Genomic DNA, 21,031 nt, shown 5'->3' on the forward strand with positions numbered 1-21,031 from the left:
GAGCTCACAGTTTTTCAAAATTGTAACTTGGTTTAAGAGCATTGCTTTGGTTTAAGAGTTCCCTGTACTCGGTGGGAGGGTGAGTGGAGGATGGGCATGGTCTGCATAGTGTGGTCTATAGCACTGTACTCTGACCCAGGAAGTCTCCCTCACCTTTCAAATCATAGCAGATCCAGGCTGGGGCTTGCATCAGGGGACAGGACTGTGGAGGTAACCTCTTCATAGCTGTTACCCCTCTCTCCCCGGACAGGGAGTGCTGCATGTATGTGCCCACATTCCCTGCTCATATCTTCATGCTCCCTGCAGCCTCCTGTGTTTCCATCCTCTCCATTACTGCACAGTAACTTATAATATGACATACAGTACAGTATTTATGTGTTTCTAAATCTTTGTTTCATTTGTTTTACATGTTATTCAGAATAAAAAACATTATTTTTGGGGTGTGGAACCAATTGTCTGCATTTCAATTATTTCGTATAGGAAGATTTGCTTTGCTTTAAGAGTGATTTGGAAAACTCCCGGAACGAATTATGCTTGTAATCCAAGGCACCATTGTACTTGTATTTATACTATTTTAATAATAACAGACTGTATAATAGATGTATCAATTTATTTATTATTATCTAGATTCAACCAAAATAAATAAAAAATGTACCAAAGCAAAATGATTAGGCAAAAATTATATTAAAGAGTTTCAAAAAGTATAGCTTTTCTGGAAGAAGGGACCAAAATTAAAAAAAATCTATTTGACGCTAAAAGGTCAGAATCAGCCAGTACTATAGGCTGAAATCACACATTCAATTTTTTTTATAGAAAAAGAAAGGAAATGTATAGGTTCCAAAAGCTACATGTGTGATTCCCGGCTTATATCCCAGGTAAAACTTAAATCTAAATCTCCCATCTTTTCCTGAAAGATATTGTCAAATGCTTCACTCTGTGCCACCGTCATGGAATTTTTCCAATCTCCAATAGTTCCTGCAGAGAAAGTCATATGCGAAAATATAAAAGATGTATAGTTTTTATTGATACCAAGTTTTACATGTATATGACTTTTTGATCTCTTTTAGGCTATGTTCACACACTGTACTTTTTATGGAAAGAATGCCGTTCTTTTCATAACGCAATGATTAAGCCAATGGAAACAACAACTGTTGCTTGGCTATTACCGTTGAAATAATGTTCATGTAATTTATTTCCGGACGTTGTTTGTACTGCAAAATAACAGCTGTTGTTTAAACGTAGTGGATACATAACTTTATGATGTTTTTTCTGCGGTGGATTGGGGCAGATTTTTTTTATAGTGTGCATCATGCAGTATAAATAATGGCATATTGGCTTTATAACTCGGGTGGTTACGGATGTGGTGATACTAAACATGTATTTAAATGTATTCAGTAAACCCATCTAAGCCTGACATGCCATAAGGGGCCAGTTTTAGTATACATCTGCTCCATAAAAATGTATGGATCCTGATAGTGTTTTTTTGTTTCAGACAAATATTGCCATATATCATGATGTGACTTGGGCTTTAGATAACTGAAATGCCGCCGGACAAGATGTTCGCTCCCCTGCTGTTCTCTGTTCTCGTCCTGAGACTTCTTGTGTCTTCTAGTGTATTCTACCACCTATTGAAGCAGTGACACCTCTGGCCACTAGAGTGGGCATGCGGTCAACTGGCCAAATGGATTTATAGAGGCTGCTTGTCTTCAACTGCTATCATCTGCCAATACAGAGCCACCTGCACCAATTTAGCTCCACATGCTCCTTTCTGCCTGAGCATTGTTGGAGTCTTGCATTCCAAGCAAAAGTATCTGTCTGCTGTTTCTGCTGTATTCTTGTGTATCCTGACCCATGCCTGTTCTTTGGATTACGCTTTCTGCCTGACCCTTGTCTATATTGCCTGCCTTTCCTGTTTCTGTCTCCGATTTCCTGACCTCTAAAGCTGCCTGCCTTGACCCTTTTGTCTGTCTTACCACATTACCCATCTTATCCCTGGTACTGCGCTGAATCTACCACTGACGACCTGGATCACTGACATGTATATTCCGCCTGTTTTCCGATGCATTCCACTGTTCTTGGGAACCAGCTTCTGCTCACACCAGGACTATACTTGTGGAGCGACCTAGTGTGGCCCAAAGCCTAACCAGATGAGCAGCACAGCAGGTCCACACTTGTTGTCTGTTACAACAACTTAGTTCAGTATCATCTTGACTTTATACACAGTTGAGATACATAATATTTTTGTAAGTGACTTGTCAGTTCTTACCTTTTCGCATAAATTTTCCCATTTTAAAATCAAAAACATCTTTTGGCATATTTTCTTTATTTGCAAGTGGATCTTTTTTCATATCATTGAATGTTGCTCGTTTTACTACAGTGTCCAAAGATTCATCGTCTAATTCTTTTCCTAAAAATGTGCACATTTGTTTGACAACAGAACGCAAATCCTGTATGGGGTAAAATACATATTTTAAAGGAATATACATTTAGAAAAATAAATATTAGAAATTTATTTACTAACATTATTATCCCCTTACTAACTACCCATATGTGTTTTTATGGTGGTCACTGAGGGGCTTTATACTAGGCCATTCTATGTCAACAGCCTAGCAGGCCGCCGTGAGCTTCCTGTGCTGTAATGGCAAAAATATGGTTGTGTGTATGACAAAAACCTCTGATCCTGGTAGTTTAGCTCATTACATGGTCTAATTGTGACTGCAGCATGTAACAAATCTGTGGGTCTCACCCCATCAGAAGTCCAGGGATACAATCACTTTCTTTAAGAGTCCATAAGAGACAGATGGCCCCCTGAAGGCCAGCCATGTATATGCCTCTATACAGCTGTATATATAAATGTGGCATGTATATATATAAATGTGGTATCAGTGTAATCATACTGACCAAGAAAATAAAAGTATAATGCTATTTTGACTTTGAATTGTGGTGTAGGGGAGGTGTTGTGTATCAGGGTGTAGTATTAAGGGGGAACGGGATTCTATATTGAGTTAAATGTAGTAGATAGTGTCATGGAAGTCAACAGGTAAGGCCTCTTGTACTGTGAGGATGTATTAGATGTAAGGGAGTGATGTACTGCATTATTTGGATTAATTGGATGGGTGTGTCATGTGCTGGGAAAGAGTATTCAATGCAAGATGGCATCTACTGGGAGGAGGTTTTTGTTGCCAGATGTCAGGTACTGGGCGGTGTATTAGATGGGTGATGTCATGTATTAGATGAAGGATGTTAAGTACTGGCAGCGTTGTATTAGATAAGGAGCGTCATCTACAGGCAGAGGTTATTCATATAGTGGGAGATATCATGTGTTGTATTGTGGGGTGTAATAGGGTAAAGTCTACTCTTGGAGGGGGGCTCAACGTGGCAACCAAGACAGTATGTGCACTACTCAGGTTGACATTTGTGACAATTCCTGTAGCTTGTGGCAGCCTAGCAGCCCAGCATGGGTCTTCCGCAATAACTGCCAAGACCCAAGAAATCTCAGATCGTTACAGTTTATTACAAGTCGTAACTACCAATAATACCAATAAAAACGACATGTCCACAGAAAGTAAGCCACCATTAAGAACGTTACAGGTCTTGGATTGTGGTGACACAGTGTTTATTTTTTTTTTATTTAATGAAAAGTTCGTCATCTGCTAAACTATAAAAAACAAAAAGAAACCAAAAAAACATAAATTTCATATCTCTGCAGTCATAATGAGAATTAAAGTATACTATTATTCTTACCATAATCATATCTTCATACTTTATGAACAGAATATTGAAATAATCTTTATGAGTGTACCATTCTCGAACATGATCAAACCAGCTGCCAGCAAAAACTGGAATGAGAAAAACACAGTATTAGATATAAATAATATTATCAGAGTGTAATCATCTAACATTTAGCATTAAGAGTAAATGTATATGTGCACAGATGACTGCACAATGACTGCCAGTCTCCAGCTATGAGTCTGATTGTTGTGACTGCACTGGTTGCTTTGGCTAGAAATGAGCAAACCTCCAAAATATGGATGTGCACAGCATCATCACTTATCTCCTTTTCGCCAAGCAGTAAACATTAACCCCTTAGCATCTCATGACGTACCTGGTACGTCATGGTGGCGCAGGGGGGAGTTCAGAGAGGGGTCATGCCGGGACCCGCTCTGAACGGCACCGCTTCCGGCTGCAATCTGCAGCCGGGCAGTGCCTCTATTAGCTGGCGTGGGTCCCGTTGCTGCGTCGGCTAATTAAGCACTTCAGTGCAGCTGTCAAACCTGACAGCTGCATTTAAGTGCTTTGTACTGCACGTCCCTGGTATCTAGTGGGTCGGATCTCCCCCCCGCGATCTCCCCCCGTCTTCTGGCCGGGCCGGCACTCAGCGTCGCAATGACGCTGATCCCGGCTCGGCAATAGATTGCTGTGGCCTGCAGCAGGCCATAGCAATCTATCACCGATTACAATGATCTTTGCTGTGTATATAAACAGCATTGATCTCTATGAGAGATCAGTGCTGTGTATATACAAGTCCACCAGGGGGACTTCAAGTTACAGTAAAAATAAAAGTAAAAAAGTGTTTTTATTAATAAAAAATCCCCTCCCCTAATAAAAGTTCAAATCACCCCCCTTTTCCCATTTTATAAATATAAATAAATAAATAAACAAACATGTTTGGTATCGCCGCGCGCATAATCGCCCTAACTATTAAATTATCACATTCCTGATCTCGCATGGTAAACGGCGTAAGTGCAAAAAAATTCAAAAGTGCAAAATTGCGCATTTTTGGTCGCATCAAATCCAGAAAAAATTTAATAAAAAGCTATCAAAAAGTCACATATGCGCAATCAAGGTACCGATAGAAAGTAAACATCATGGCATAAAAAATGACACCCACACAGCCCCATAGACCAAATGATAAAAGTGCTATAAGCCTGGGAATGGAGCGATTTTAAGGAACAAATATTTGTTAACAATGGTTAAAATTTTTTACAGGTCATCAGATAAAAGAAAAGTTATATGTGTTATATGTCGTTTTAATTGTAACGACTTGAGGAACATGCATAACATATCAGTTTTACCCCAGGGTTTACGGCGTAGAAAAAAACACCCTCCAAATAAAAGAAATGCGTTGTTTTTTTTTTCAATTTCACCACACATTAATTTTTTTTCTAGTTTCACAGTGTACTTTATGCAAAAATTCAGCCTGTCAATGCAAAGTACAATTAATGGCGCAAAAAATAAGGGCTCATGTGGGTTTCTAGGTGAAAAAATGCAAGTGATATGTCCTTTTAAACATAAAGTGGAAAAAGCAAAAGCGCAAAAACGAAAATTGGCATTGACCTTAAGGGGTTAACAGAAGTCCTAACAGTAGTTTCTGTGGGGCCTTACATTAGGCTCACATGAACACTACGTACTGAGCAGGAGCTATACACTGTATGCCTTCCTGCCCAGTAAATTCTTGCTGGGTTGGATGCAGAGTGCCTGGCCTAGCAAATGTAAAGCTGTATTAATCAGCAATAATTATATCATCTCCGTTGAGCTCCAGCTAGCAATCATATGCACTGCTGTCATTGATAATATTTGAGACAACTGCAGAGCAAGTTCCAGTAAGTTACTGAAAGATATGAATTTATATTTTACATACATATATAAAAGTACATTAGTCCATAGTAGTAAGTACACAGGTTATTGTTATGGTACACCTAAATATTCCCTAGAAATAGGCATTACAACAAGACAGCCCTAGCATTCTTCAATGCTTGACAAACAACCTATGTATAATATGAGTAAAGATCACACCACATTTACAGGGCATTCCTGCAACTTTTCTATACTCACTCGATTTTTCATAATCTACTAGATCTCAGCTTGCTGTTAGCCTAAAAAATATTGGTTACTTTAAGACAGGGATGGGGAGCCTGCTGCCCTCCAGCTGTTGCAAAATTACATTTTCCATCATGCCTAGACAACTAAAACATTCATTGTCCAGGCATGATGGGAATTGTAGTTTTGAAACAGTCTGTCTCGGCTGATTAAACAGGCTTAAAAATTTATTGGATGCACATTTTCCTGTGTAAACAGAGAATGTGTGACCAATAACAATAAAGGCAAACTGACAGCACACATATACATATATCCTTGCTGTCAGTTTTCAGATCACACAGCAGTGCATACTTACCATTCTCTTCTCCAGCTCTCCTGTCCCCAGGCTGCCGTATCTTTAGGCCCTGTCTTCTCAAGAATGATTGACAGTCGAGGGAGACGGGGCCTGAAGAGACCGAAGCTGGTTGGGGGAAAAGGATGCCGAATCACAGCAGCAGCACAGATAATAAGTATGTACTGCTGTGTGATCTGGAAACTGACAGCTTGGCTATATCTATGGCTGCTCAATTTCTTGTGCCATGTAAAGGCACTGCTAATGAGTGCTAATCTCATGGCTGTGATATCGGCTAATGAAAAAGGACCATATGAAAAAGCGGCTTGGGGTCCTGAATAGGTACATTTTATTTCTGCTTTTTGTGACTTATAGAGGATCTCCTATACTGATACAAACAGTGAAACTGCAGCACAAAAGTGTTAACGTTCACAGACAGCAAGAAGAAACGCCTACTTTGATTAGGTTTTTCCAGCACTTATACATCACATTATAATAAACTACACATTTATATATAGTGTAATCTATAATATACATATAAATAGTAACACTTACCATCACCATCTAAAAACTTTTGAAAGAAGTGGCCAAAATCTGGAGATGTTTCACGATAGGTTGCTACGGCCTCAAAATGATATAGGGATTTTATGACATCCTTTGGATTTCTCATCACATAGATAATCTAAATATAAATGTATCCTTTATGAATGGAATATATGTAACAATAATTCCACGATTACAAATAAAAATGTATCTTTATTTATTTAATAATTCCTTTATTTATATGGCGCTAACCTTTTTCACAACACTTTATATAGCTTGTCATTAGTGTTAAGCTGAGATACCACACTGTTCAGGTTCGTCAATATGCTCTGAACCTGATAGTTACCTTTGGGCTGTGTTCACACATGGCATTTATTTTGCATTAATAATGCGTTTCTTGATTGCCATAAAAATCATGGAAAAAATGGTGCTATTTTACCATGATTATGCCATAGTTACATAGTTAATACAGTAATAAAAAAACACATGCCCATCAAGTTCAACCACGGAGGGGATGGATGCAGGGAAGGGGGATATACAAGGAGGGGATGTATGCAGGGAAGGGGAATATACAAGGAGGGGATTGATGCAGAGAAGGGGGATATATGAGAAGGGTATGGATACAGGGAAGGGGGATATACAAGAAGGGAATGGATACAGGGAAGAGGGATATACAAGGAGGGGATGGATGCAGGCAAGAGGGATATACAAGGAAGGGATGGATACAGGGAAGGAGGATATACAAGGAGAGGATGGATACAGGGAAGGGGGATATACAAGGAGGGGATGGATACAGGGAAAGGGGATATACAAGGAGGGGATGGATACAGGGAAGGTGGATATACAAGGAGGGGATGGATACAGGGAAGGTGGATATACAAGGAGGGGATGGATACAGGGAAGGGGGAAATACAAGGAGGGGATGGATACAGGGAAGGGGGATATACAAGGAGGGGATTGATACAGGGAAGGGGGATATATAAGGAGGAGATGGATGCAGGGAAGGAGGATATACAAGGAGGGGATTGATGCAGGGAAGGGGGATATACAAGGAGGGGATGGATAAAGGGAAGGGGGATATACAAGTAAGGGATGGATACAGGGAAGGGGGATATACAAGGAGGGGATTGATACTGGGAAGGGGGATATACAAGGAGGAGATGGATGCAGGGAAAGAGGATATACAAGGAGGGGATTGATGCAGGGAAGGGGGATATACAAGGAGGGGATGGATAAAGGGAAGGGGGATATACAAGGAGGGGGTGGATACAGGGAAGGGGGATATACAAGGAGGGGACGGATACAGGGAAGAGGGATATATAAGGATGGGATGGATGCAGGGAAGGGGGATATAGAAGGAGGGGATGGATACAGGGAAGGGGGATATACAAGGAGGGGATGGATAAAGGGAAGGGGGATATACAAGGAGGGGGTGGATACAGGGAAGGGGGATATACAAGGAGGGGACGGATACAGGGAAGAGGGATATATAAGGATGGGATGGATGCAGGGAAGGGGGATATAGAAGGAGGGGATGGATACAGGGAAGGGGGTATATACAAGGAGGGGGATGGATACAGGAAAGGGGACAGATGATGATAGGTTATATACATATGCATTAATGTTATTTTGTTCTAAGAACCTGTCTAGTTTTGAAGCCCTCTACTGTTTTGCTGTGACCAGATCCTGTGGTAGACTGTTCCACAGATTCACTGTTCTCATTGTAAAGAAGACTTGTCGCCTCCGGAGATTAGACCTTTTTTTCTCCAGGCGGAGGCAGTGCCCCCTTGTCTTTTGAGGGGGTTTACCTGGAACATCTTTTCCCTATATTTCTTGTAGGGGACATATATGTATTTAAATAAATGAATCATATCTCCCCTTAAACGTCTCTTCTTGAGACTAAACAAGTTTAATTCTTTTAATCTCTCCTCATAACTAAGATGTTCCATTCCCATTATTAGTTTAGTTGCCCGTCTTTGTACCCTCTCCAGCTCTAGAACGTCCTTTTTATGAATCGGGTTCCAGAACTGGACGGCATACTCCAGATGGGGCCGCACCAAAGCTTTATAGAGCGGTAATATTATATCCCTGTCCCGTGAGTCCATGGCTGTTTTAATGCATGACAATATCCTGCAGGCCTTAGAAGCAGCTGACTGACATTGTGTACTGTTCTGTAGTCTATTATCTACAAGTACACCCAGATCCTTCTCCATCAGCGACTCTCCCAGAGTAACTCCCCCCAGAACATATGATGCATGTGGGTTATTAGTACCCAGGTGCATAACTTTACATTTATCCACATTGAACCTCATTTGCCAAGTGGACGCCCAAACACTCAGTGTGTCTAAGTCATCCTGTAATATCTGCACATCCTCCATAGACTGTACTTTACTACAAAGCTTGGTGTCATCTGCAAAGATAGAAATATTGCTGTTAATTCCATCCCCAATATCTTTAATAAACAAGTAAAGATAGTGTCGTCATTGATAGTGTAGCGTGTTTTTCAGCACAATAGTGTCAAAATCACAGTAAACACATCATTTAAGAAAAATAAATGCCATGTGTAAACACAGACTTATAAATAAGGGGATTAGTGGGATTAACCAATTTATTAGTAATAGAGATGAGCGAACCGGGTTCGGGTTCGAGTCGATCCGAACCCGAACATTCGGCATTTGATTAGCGGTGGCTGCTGAACTTGCATAAAGCTCTAAGGTTGTCTGGAAAACATGGATACAGCCAATGACTATATCCATGTTTTCCACATAGCCTTAGGGCTTTATCCAACTTCAGCAGCCACCGCTAATCAAATGCCGAACGTTCGGGTTCGGATGGACTCGTGCATGCTCGAGGTTCGCTCATCTCTAATTAGTAACTATATTGCTTTTTCACCAATTATTTTATCTGCCAGAACAGAAAAAAACCCTATTATTGTGTTTTGGGTTAAGATTAAGCAAAATAGATAAATGTTTCTTATCTTCATCCTCTGTAATGTTTCCGAGATATTCGGAGTATAATCCTTATGCAAAAAGGTTGTTTTGGTGCACTGAAAGCGAGGCTACCATTCCAGGGCACCGGCCCACCCTAGTCAGCCCACCTTTGCCAGCCTGCTCTGCTGATATTTATTAGAAGGGGGGGGGGGGGCTTCTGGGGGCAGATCGGTTCACTGGGGGGGGGGTAGTAGCTCCACCCCCAGTGCACCAAAACAGCCTATTTGCCTAAGGATTAAACTCTGAATATCTCAGAAACAGTGCCCTATAATGGGCTATCAGTAGGTTAGATAGATCATCTGTTTATTACCTTTCCTTTTCCATTTTTCAGTCCCTGTGGAACAAAATCATATGCCAAATGCGATGTAAACAGCCGAGGAGAAGGGCGACAGTTATGGTCAATCTTACTGATAGACTGAAATTCAAACCATGGTATTCTTTCCGAAGCATATGTTTGTTCTGTTCCATTTCTGTATCCTTCAATGCATATCAAACTTAGAAGCTGTTGTGTCCAAATGGTCCCTGGTAGAAAGTAAAGTTAAAGGGGTTGTACGACTCCTTTACAGGAGCAGCAAAGAAACAAATTCAAAAAGTTCGGATTTTAGTGAACACAGTTTTATGCTTTGAAATTTGAACCATATGTAATTCGTCAATCCTTTAAACACTACTGGAAAATGTTTATTATAGTGAAAACAGCAATCAAATAGTAATATAATGCCAAGTACCACAGGGTTCCTGTGGAAAGCATTATAAATAAATATCAGGTAAAAAAATAAAATACATGTAAAATTACATAAAGTAGATAAGAATAAAATGTAGTCACATAGGGTCAATAGGTAAATCACTACATGTAGAAATACACAAAGCCTCTCTAATTACTGTGGTCAGATCCAGTAAATGGATCAAATGAGTTGGATAGTCATTCATGGTACAATAACGGCTAACTGTATTGTGTCTGGCTCGACACAGTCAATTCTTTTCTCCACAGTGTAACGCTGTAACATTAGGCAAACATGTTTCTTTTGTGGAGGATAAAAGATAGGAGAAATCTTGGTGCCGGAGCACCTCTTACCAATCCTGTGTGTTGGCAGTCCATGATCTCTCCTGGCATCTGCTACACTGCCTGCTGGATTCTGCATGCTGGTAAGTTTGAGCGTGCTGCCTGTTAGAGCCTGGAAGGAAGCTGACAGCCTTGCTCTGGTTGTCGTAGAGCTGCTATGGAACTGCTGCCGGTCCTCAATCCAGGAATCTGTCGGGTAGCTGTATGCAATGCTGCTTGCTGGAGTAGTAGATGTGTGCCATAGAATAGAAGCTTGTTTTAGGGGCAGACGTGTTTCGGGGTTTCTCTCCTCTTCCTCGGTGGCTAGAATATTTAATTCTATGTATTTGTTTTGCACTGGGGAGCGCTTGCTCAGTTAATCTCAACACTACATCTATCAGTTTAAGCGAGCTACACCTCACATTCTCCTTTTTGAGGAAACCGATTGTAAGTGTTCAGCTTCCCTACAGTGTCATCACCAAAATAAGCATTATATAAACTATAGTATGGATATGCTGAGTCCTCCAAAGTAATCTTAGAAGTTGCCCTATGCTATAGAGGTACAACATGAACATGAACATGTGACATGAACCCTTTAACTCACCTGATTTTGGATAGGTAATCAAGAACACATCATCCTCTCTTATTTCAAAACCCTGCAGTGAGTCTATGTATTCTGGTTGCATGTATTTCTTAAGAAAGCAAAACCCTTTATATCGATATAGATTTGGGTCTTGTAAAACCTGAGTAATTGTGTCCATGGTTCAATGGTGCTACCTGCAGTAAAAATATGTCAAATGTAAGTAAATTTAGCTTACCATGTAAATATGGTATGATGACTGGCAATGCCAGTAGTAGAAGTGCCAAATTAATGAGGGAAAAAAATAAATAAATTTAAAGTAACCGCATTATTTTAACTGAGCTGCTAAGACCACTTGATGAAAGTATCATGACGGAAACTGTGCTATCAACATTAAAGGGGTAGTTTCACTAAAAAGATTACAATACCAAAAAGATGTCTGATACATTAAAGGAGAAGTCCATTGAAAAAAAAAATGTGCAGGCAGGGATGCAAGAACATAATAAAGATCACTTCTTTAAATACAGGTGTGAAGAAAGAAGCAATAATGGGAAGAATTATTACGTCTTCCTTCACACCTAATAGTTCTGTGTACATATAGCAGTGATAGCCTTATAATTTTTATGCTGTGATTAAGGACGTATGCTGGCCAAAACGCGTCAAGAAATCCATGTGAGACTGTACTTTTTCTATTTAATGGATTTCACTAAATAAAGCTCAAGCTTTTAACCAATTAGTTCCTGGGTATCCTACTTTTTCCCTGAATTGAAGATCCCTGACCTGTCTCCGGGTGGCTATCCTTTGCAATGCCTTAATGGACTTACAAACCCACTGCATCATACAGTAGCCTGATTTTTTTATGCCTAATTATGGTGATAGCGGCATACCACACTGTTTGAATCTTGAATTTAATGACGTAGGTTACAATGTTTAATCAATTAAAAATAACAAAGCCATAACTAAACACAGCAGCACCTCCTCAGCACTAAATGTCATATAACTTACTAATGTATTATTACTACATTAAATTACTAAATTATTAATTATTCACCCATCTATATCCAGCATGCTAAATCCTCAAATTGGCTAACTACATCGTAAGCCATTCTAATTCAAACTTGGCGCCAACTCAGCCACGAGGTCCGGCGGGCAACACTTACCACTGCGCATGACCGGAGCTCCGATCTGTACTTAAACCAAGGCAGAGTGCGGCACACGCCTCCAGCGTCAGGAGCAGGACACCATACAAGGGACCACTGCTTGGAACATCCCCAGCTCGCAAGACGGGTGAGAGGTGTATCATACACCATTCCAACTTATACCTCCTGTATGCACACCAATTGCAAAGCGTGACAACGTATCAAATCAGCCCAATCTGCCGCAAATAGTCGTACACATTGTCGGCTATTATTTTGGTCAGCCACAGCGGGTATGGATCACTGATATCCATTATTATATATATTCCTTTAAATCACGGATGAATTTTGCTGATCGAGTATCCACAATACAGTTACGTCTAAACCATCAGACGTCGCTATAATACACCCAGGCTGCTACAGCGGACTTAGTCTGCCAATATACCACTGAGATCAGTCGAAGCACGTGATCTACGTGCGAAACAGCTGTCACGTGTCATTGGGAGAGGGGTTGGCGTCCTCACTGCAGTGAGCAGACTATGTCCGCGTCTGCTCACATGAAATGAAATAAAAGAAGTCAAGCAAACGGGTGAGTGCCCTCATTCTTCCTTATTTCTAATGCATGGATTGGTTTTCATCTGGACTGCACTGTCCTTCAGTTATGAGTGAGCACCACCCAAATTGACATCTTATGAGCCCGTAGTCCTAACCTCAGCTGAATTCCTCCTATAGACGTATTAGCCTATAGCAGTGCCGACCGCTTTATCTACCTATAGAGAGCCACTGAGTGATGAACCTTGCTATTTGATTGCCAATTATCACAAGCTACTGCAATGTATGTAGTCTGACTATACGCCATATATTGATGAACTTACATTCTTGATTGCCAATTCAACCAATACATCCTAGCCACGGATGAACCTTTACCTAGAACTTTTTATTTACGACTTAATCAGACTTTGTATACTGCCAGTTTATCCATTATTGCTTATTATTTGCTTAATATCTTTATTTGTTTATTATTTGATTATTATCTTTTATTAGTATCACGTACTGCCAATACCTGGCAATCCTTCTCTCAATCAGGATTTAACGATCTGGTTTTATCATTGGATCTTATGTCATGTTTTATGCAGTATTTACATGTCTGTCAATTCAGTACTAATGAGATGAGATACAATTTTTAGCTTATTATTTTTAATTCATTACCTAGTAAAGTGTTTTATATTTTCAGTCCATCTATTGTTTACCAATCATTTTTTCACCATATCACATTATCTCATGTTATGTCTTGAGGACCTATACCTTCTCTTATCTCTAATTTATACCTAGGTCTGTAGGGTACAGACACTTTATAGGTTAACCTCGACTAACTATTAGCAGTGGAACTCACACTTACCATTTTCTTTTGTAGACAACTTTATCAGCTGATACTGAGAACTTACACATATTTACATGGGGTACAATGTCTCACTTATAACCTTACATATATGCAAAATCCGCACAGCAGAACATTTGTCTTTGAGGAAACACAAATACATATGCTTCATTATAGAACATAGTGATGATGTCAGTTCTCTACTTGTCTTTAGCCTTGAACATCCTGGCTACAAAATGGTGGTGACTGGAAGAGCAGGCCCCCATCCAGGCTCGATTGAAGGAACCACCTTCTGTATTTCTACTAATTCCTTTATTTTCCTTGATGCAATTTATTCCTTTTTCTAACCTGCCATCTTGTCATATAACTGTGATTCTATCAGGTGGTATGTACAGTATTTTTTGCAGCCCTGTCTGTGTCCTGTTTTTGGTTCTTCTTGTCCCCTTGTTCTATCTTTGTAACTTTAGCAATTGATACCAGTTACAGGTATTTAGCCAGTTCCATTCCAAGCACTGAAAGAGCAGTGTGTATGTGTATCTTTATTTCAGAACATAGTCATTCTTACTTTATGCTTGTTGCTTGTTTTTGCTTTAAATTGTTCTTGTCTGTATTTGGTTTACACCAAGGCTAAGACCATCAAATGCAAACTAATGGGGGATCTATGCACCAAGGAGTTTACCACCCAAGGGCTGTCCTGCACACAGAGAGGCAGAGTGATGAAGGACCTGAGTCCCATGACCTGCAGGTCCTCAAAGTTACAGTGTGGAGCAACATCCTCCTGACTGCAGGGAGGAAGATGGGGAAGACAGCTGTAAGTGCTGTGTGCATGTGTGTGTCAGTGAGGGTATGTATGTACTGTATCTGCATGTACCAGTGAACGTATGTATGTACTGTATCTGTGAGTATATATGTACTGTATGTCAGTGAGTGTACAGTATGTATGTACTATATCTGTGTTTGTCAGCCAGTGTGTGTGTGTGTTTGTGTGTATCTGTGTGCCTGTGTCAGTGGTGTGTTTGTTGGTTTATGTAATTGTCTCAAGTGAGACAAAAGATGTTCTGCAGCAGCTACTATTTTTAATGCAGAGTTGTGATTTTTAATAGTATGATCATCTAGCTCAGGGGTGGGGAAGCTTTTCCATGTCAAGGGCCAGTCGGGCATTAATAAAATCATTCCAGGGCCGCATAGTGTGCATGGCAGTTAGTGTGGGTTTGCAGCACCCGGGGCAAGGCAAAGTATTGTTCCCCTAGTGCCCCTGCTATTGTAGTCAGGGGCTGGCTGGCAAATTTTAGCCTGGGGGGCAAGCACACAGCAGTGGCCCATGAGTAGCCGGCTAGCGGCCCATCCTTCAAGTACCACTCTGGCCCTTACCTATTATTACGCTCCCTACATCAGTGCGAGGAAGGTAGATGCCACTCGGACCTGTACTTCCTCCAGCGGAATTGTTCTGACAGTTCGGATAACACAATCGGCCCTTCCAGTCATTTGTGACCAGGGAATTCCTACTACTCACTGTGAAGGGGTCGGAAGTCACTTTCCTGTATAAGTATATGGGACGGCTCAGCACTGACACAGAACCATAGTCCCATAGACTTACATTGAGAAAGTGACTTCTGGCCCCTTCCCACAGAGCAGTAGGAATTCCCTAGTCACAAATGACCAGAAGGGCTGGGGACATTATTCGAACTGTCGGAACATCGCCGCTGGCAGAAGTACAGGGGGTACCATCTACCATCCGTGCACTGATATGGGAAGCGCAATAATAGGTAATGGCCGGAGTGCTTCTTTAAAGGGAACCAATTAGCACAATTGTGCTAATATGGTTTTCAGCTGCACAGTATAGATTTACTGTGCAGCTCCCTGAGGCATGGTGGGATGGTGGGAAAGCTGGGTGACCACATCATTCTGAGTACAAGATGCAGGGAAATCTGGGTGACCACATCATACGGAGTATAAGATGGGCAGAAAGCTGAATGACCTTCATCATACTGAGCATAGGATCCAGGGAAAGCTGGGTGACCTCCATCATACTGAATATAGGATGCTGGGAAAGCTGGGTGACCACATCATACTGAGTATAAGATGCTGGGAAAGCTGGGTGACCACATCATACTGAGTATAAGATGGTGGGAAAGCTGGGTGACCACATCATATTAAGTATAAGATGCTGGGAAAGCTGGGTGACCACATAATACTTAGTATAAGAAGGGTAGAAAGCTGGGTGACCACATCATACTGAGTATAAGGTGGTGGGAAAGCTGGGTGACCTTCATTATACTAAGTACTAGATGCTGGGAAAGCTGGGTGACCTCCATCATACTGAGTATAAGATGGTGAGAAAGCTGGGTGACCTCCATCATACTGATTACAATACAAGATGCTGAGAAACTGGGGTTTCTGTATTTTCACCATAGTTCACTTTTCCCTCCACATGATCACCTTTTCTGTCAATGCCTCCCCCCTAAGCAATACCCCTGTGGGTATGGGCAATTTCTACTGGGCCAGCCATAGTTCAATTCTCCTTCCCCTCATGTGCACACCCCCTATTAGTAAAAATCATAGTAAACAAAGCAACATACACACATACTGTAGTTCTACCAAAGCATCAGAGGATCATGCTGGGAGATGTAGTTGTACAGCCTACCCTATATACCAGTGCTTCTCAATTCCAGTCCTCAGGCCTCACCAACAGGTCATGTTTTGAGGATTTCCTTAGTATATCACAGGTGATATAATCATACTCGGCGCATCAGGTATTATCACAGGTGTCCTTTGTTCGGGATATCCTCAAAACATGACCTGTTGGTGAGGCCTGAAGACTGGAATTGAGAAGCACTGCTATACACCATGCTGGGGGATGTAGTACTACTGTGCCACTGCTCCCCCTCCTATACTGTGTCAACCTCTAATCTGTTGCAGAACTTCAACTCCCTTTATGATTTGCCAATAGGGCTTGATGGGGGTTGTAGTCCGGCACCTCAATGTCCACAGACTGCAAAACTACAACTCCCACCATGAACTGTTAGGAGGACATGGTGGGGGTTGTAGTTCTCATCTGTCCTGGTTCCTGCTTTGTCCTCCTCTGATCCTGTGTGGCTGCTTCCCTTGGTTGGTGGGGGGAAGGGAGTGGATGGCCCTGGGATACTGTGGAGTGGGTATGGGGGGGGGGCTGCAGGGGATGCTGTGGGGGGAATGGGGGTGCTGCAGGGGATGCTCTGTGTGTATGTGTGTGGGGGGATATGGGGGCTGCTATTTGTGTGTGTGGGAATGGGGGGCTGCAGGGGATGCTGTGGGGGGGATGGGGGGGTGCAGGGGATGCTGTGTGTGTGGGGATGGGGGTCAGCAGGGGATGCTGTGTGTGGGGGAATGGGGGAGCTGCAGGGGATGCTCTGTGTGTGTGAGGGATATGGGGGCTGCTATTTGTGTGTGTGGGAATGGGGGGCTGCAGGGGATGCTGTGGGGGATGGGGGGCTGCAGGGGATGCTGTGTGTGTCGGGATGGGGGTCAGCAGGGGATGCTGTGTGTGGGGGGGATGGGGAGGCTACAGGGGATGCTGTGTGTGGGGATGGGGGGCTGCAGGGGATGCTGTGTTTGGGGATGGGGGGGCTGCAGGGGATGCTGTGTTTGGGGATGGGAAGCTGCAGGAAATGCTGTGGGGGGGGGAATGGGGAGGCTTCAGGGGATACTGTGTGTGGGGGGATGGGGGCTGCAGGGGATGCTGTGGGGGGGATGGGGGGCTGCAGGGGATGCTGTGTGTGGGGATGGGGGGATGCAGGGGATGCTGTGTTTGGGGATGGGGGGGGCTGCAGGGGATGCTGTGGGGGAGGGGAATGGGGGAGCTTCAGGGGATACTGTGTGGGGGGATGGGGGCTGCAGGGGATGCTGTGGGGGGGATGGGGGGCTGCAGGGGATGCTGTGTGTGTGGGGATAGGGGGGATGCAGGAGAGGCTGTCTGTGGGGGGGAATGGGGGGAGGCTGTGTGTGAGGGGATGGGGGGCTGCAGGGGATGCTGTGTATGGGGGGATTTCAGGGGATACTGTGTATGGGGGCGCTGCAGGGGATACTGGGGATGGAGGGGGCTGCAGGGGATACTGTGTATGGGGGGCTGCAGGGGATACTGTGTATGGGGGGATGGGGGGGTTTCAGGGGATACTGTGTATGGGGGGGCTGCAGGGGATGCTGTGTATGGGGGGCTGCAGGGGATACTGTGTATGGGGGGCTGCAGGGGATGCTGTGTAGGTCTCCCCTGTACAGATGTTACCTGGCTCCCTGCAGAGTGCAGACCACCATCTTCTCTGTCTTCCGGCTCCTCTATCCAGGCTGTAGGAGTGACAGCTGGGGGGACAGAGCGGCCTCTAGTGGCCAGAGGGAGAAAGAGCAGCAGTTTGCTTAACAGTTTAGCCTCATAGGCTTTAGTTAAAAGCATAGGGGTCTGCTGAGGGGGCGGGGCTTGATCGCATGGTGGGGGCGGAGCTTCAGCGGCGGCCCGCAGCACAGACCGGCCCTCCAGCACTCTTAGGTGTCAGAGAAAAAAGCGCTGGGGCGGTTAGAAGCTGCAGGGCGGCCCTGAGACCTTCAACGAGCTGTCATTGAGTGCCAGCTATGCGGCCCCATACTGTCTTGAGGAAGACTGGCTCGGGGGGCAGATGCCACCCTGCCCCCCGGCCCAGCCCGCCCCTGATTGTAGTTAACCCCAAGTGATGCCTCTTGTAGTCTAGGTAACCCCCAAGTCATGCCCCTTGTAGTCTAGTTAACCCCCCAGTAATGTCCCTGGTAGCCTAGTTAACTCCCCCAGTGATGTCCCTGGTAGCCTAGTTAACCCCCCAGGCATGTCCCTGGTAGCCTAGTTAACCCCCCCAGGCATGTCCCTGTTAGCCTAGTTAACCCCCCAGGCATGTCCTTGGTAGCCTAATTAACCCCCCAGGCATGTCCCTGGTAGCCTAGTTAACCCCCCAGGCATGTCCTTGGTAGCCTAATTAACCCCCAGGCATGTCCCTGGTAACCTAGTTAACCCCCCAGTAATGTCCCTGGTAGCCTAGTTAACCCCCAGTAATGTCCCTGGTAGCCTAGTTAACCCCCCAGGCATGTCCTTGGTAGCCTAATTAACCCCCAGGCATGTCCCTGGTAGCCTAGTTAACCCACCAGTAATGTCCCTGGTAGCCTAGTTAACCCCCCAGTAATGTCCCTGGTAGCCTAGTTAACCCCTCAGTGATGTCCCTGGCAGCCTAGTTAACCCCCCAAGTCATGTCCTTGGTAGCCTAGTTAACCCCCCAGTGATGTCCCTGGTAGCCTAGTTAACCCGCCAGTGCCTGTCCCAAATAAAAAAAATAAATAAACTTCCCACTCACCTTTCCTCCGCTCCCACGCTGTCCAGGCCCTCTTCTCTCTCCTCTAGCCTGTGCCAGTCTTCCCCTGCAGGCGGCGCGTGCTGAAATGACGTCATCACACGCGGCACGCAGGAGAAGGAAGACGTGCGCCGCTCTGGTGGGGAAGGGGACAGCACTTACAGCACCCTCAGGAAGATACTGTGAATTTCGGCTCCTGTCCCCACCAGAGTGGCGCACATCACAGGGGAGCCATGGGCCGCGGGCCACATGGGGAGGTCTTAGGGGCCGGATGCGGCCCGTGGGCCAGAGGATCCCCACCACTGATCTAGCTGTTAGCATATGATCTCTGTACCAGGAGCTGACATGTGGCTTGTACTTCCAATGCAGTCAGCATCTGCAACACACTACTTGTATCGTAGAGCATGAAGGAGCAGCAACGGGGGACCAGGTAGAAGGTGAGGTTTTTCTAAACTAGTCATCATGGGGGCCATCTACTATAAGGGGATTACACATACAGGGCAGCAGCGAGGGGTGGGGGGCATCTACTAAAGAAGGCAACAGCACTCTTATGTAGAAGGGTAAAAAAAATACAGAAAACACACATTATGTATGTTACGGAAAAAAAATTACATATATTTATAGTATTTTAATAGTAACAGTAACAATAGCAATAGTAACAGACTCTATAATAAATGTACCAACCTATTTATTGTCATAAAAAAAACAATTCTTGTGCAATAATGTACAAATTTTACCAATGTAAAGAATCAATTTACCAGAGCAAAATGATTATGCAAAAAAATTACACTAAAATTTTTTAAAAAGTATAACTTCTGGAAGAACAAGGGATTAAAATGAAAAAAAAACAAAACACATTTCATTAGTCTGAAATCACACATGCAATTGCGGTGTGAGTTTTTGCAAGTTTTTCGGCGAAGATAAAGGTGGATTCAATAGGAACAAAAAGGGAAAGTATAGGTTTGATCCATTTAAGGCTCTGGATTAAAAAAACAGTACCAAAAGCTACATGTGTGATTCCAGCTTTATATCCCAGGTAAAACTTAAATCTAAATCTCCCATCTTTTCCTGAAAGATTTTGTCAAATGCTTCACTCTGTGCCACCGTCATGGAATTTTTCCAATCTCCGATTGTACCTGCAGAGAAAGTCACATGCTGAAATATAACCCAGACATACAATGTATAATAAGCTAAACATATTTAACAAGACATAAAGCAATATGCTGATATTGTTCCCTGACGCACTGCAAAAAGCTCCTGTGTAGCTTGCAGCACGTACCAGCTGTGGCTGCAGCAGAAGCCTTATACCGAAGAAAATGAAGTTTTATTCCCCAGGCGCGAAGCAGAGAGGCCAGTAACAGGCCTCTCTGCCTGCCAATCATTCCCTCTGAGCAGGCAGAGAGCGGTGACTACATACTGTACGGGCAGATGACTACTTGCCCTGCCCATGCCTACCGCATGCCTGGGAAATAAAACTTAATTTTCTCCGGTATAAAGCTTCTGCAGCAGCCGTGGTTGGTACGTACCATAAGCTGCACAGGAACTTTATACAGTGCTCAAGGGAACAACATCAGCCCAATTGGGCTGATTGATTTCCCTTTAAGATAAATAGGTAATTCACAAACTTATTGGCATTTCATTAGTTGGCAGAGTATAGGTTGCCTTTAAATGGCTATATCAGATTAAAAAAAAAAATAAATAAAAAGCAGAACAACAGCAAAAACAGAGCCACGCTTGTTCATGAATGTTATCTGATAATGCAACTCAATCCCAGTGAAGTAAATAGTGCTAGACTGCTATGCAAACAACTAGAGATGAGTAAGGACTAAAATACTTGAATGCTCATTTTTCGTGTCGAGTATTTTTCAG

At 43.3% G+C, this 21,031-nt stretch overlaps 1 protein-coding gene across 3 annotated transcripts in view; it reads right to left on the bottom strand.

Annotated features, from left to right (window-relative positions):
* Nucleotides 1-628: 628 nt before the first annotated feature.
* Nucleotides 629-21,031, bottom strand: part of LOC138795614 (amine sulfotransferase-like) — a 44,677-nt gene continuing 24,274 nt past the window's right edge. The window contains exons 2-7 of one of the 3 annotated variants that reach the window (XM_069974934.1): nt 11,328-11,500; nt 9,995-10,206; nt 6,707-6,833; nt 3,745-3,839; nt 2,267-2,447; nt 629-975 (exon numbers count right to left, since the gene is read on the bottom strand). In XM_069974934.1, coding sequence (XP_069831035.1) covers nt 845-975; nt 2,267-2,447; nt 3,745-3,839; nt 6,707-6,833; nt 9,995-10,206; nt 11,328-11,484 — 903 coding nt within the window. In that variant the 5' untranslated portion in view covers nt 11,485-11,500 and the 3' untranslated portion in view covers nt 629-844. Of the gene's footprint in view, nt 976-2,266; nt 2,448-3,744; nt 3,840-6,706; nt 6,834-9,994; nt 10,207-11,327; nt 11,501-19,831; nt 20,299-21,031 lie in introns of those variants that run through there. The other 2 variants (XM_069974933.1, XM_069974932.1) reach the window with 2 other exon arrangements.

This window comes from Dendropsophus ebraccatus, chromosome 6 (assembly GCF_027789765.1).
Source record: "Dendropsophus ebraccatus isolate aDenEbr1 chromosome 6, aDenEbr1.pat, whole genome shotgun sequence".
Classification (NCBI taxonomy): domain Eukaryota; kingdom Metazoa; phylum Chordata; class Amphibia; order Anura; family Hylidae; genus Dendropsophus; species Dendropsophus ebraccatus.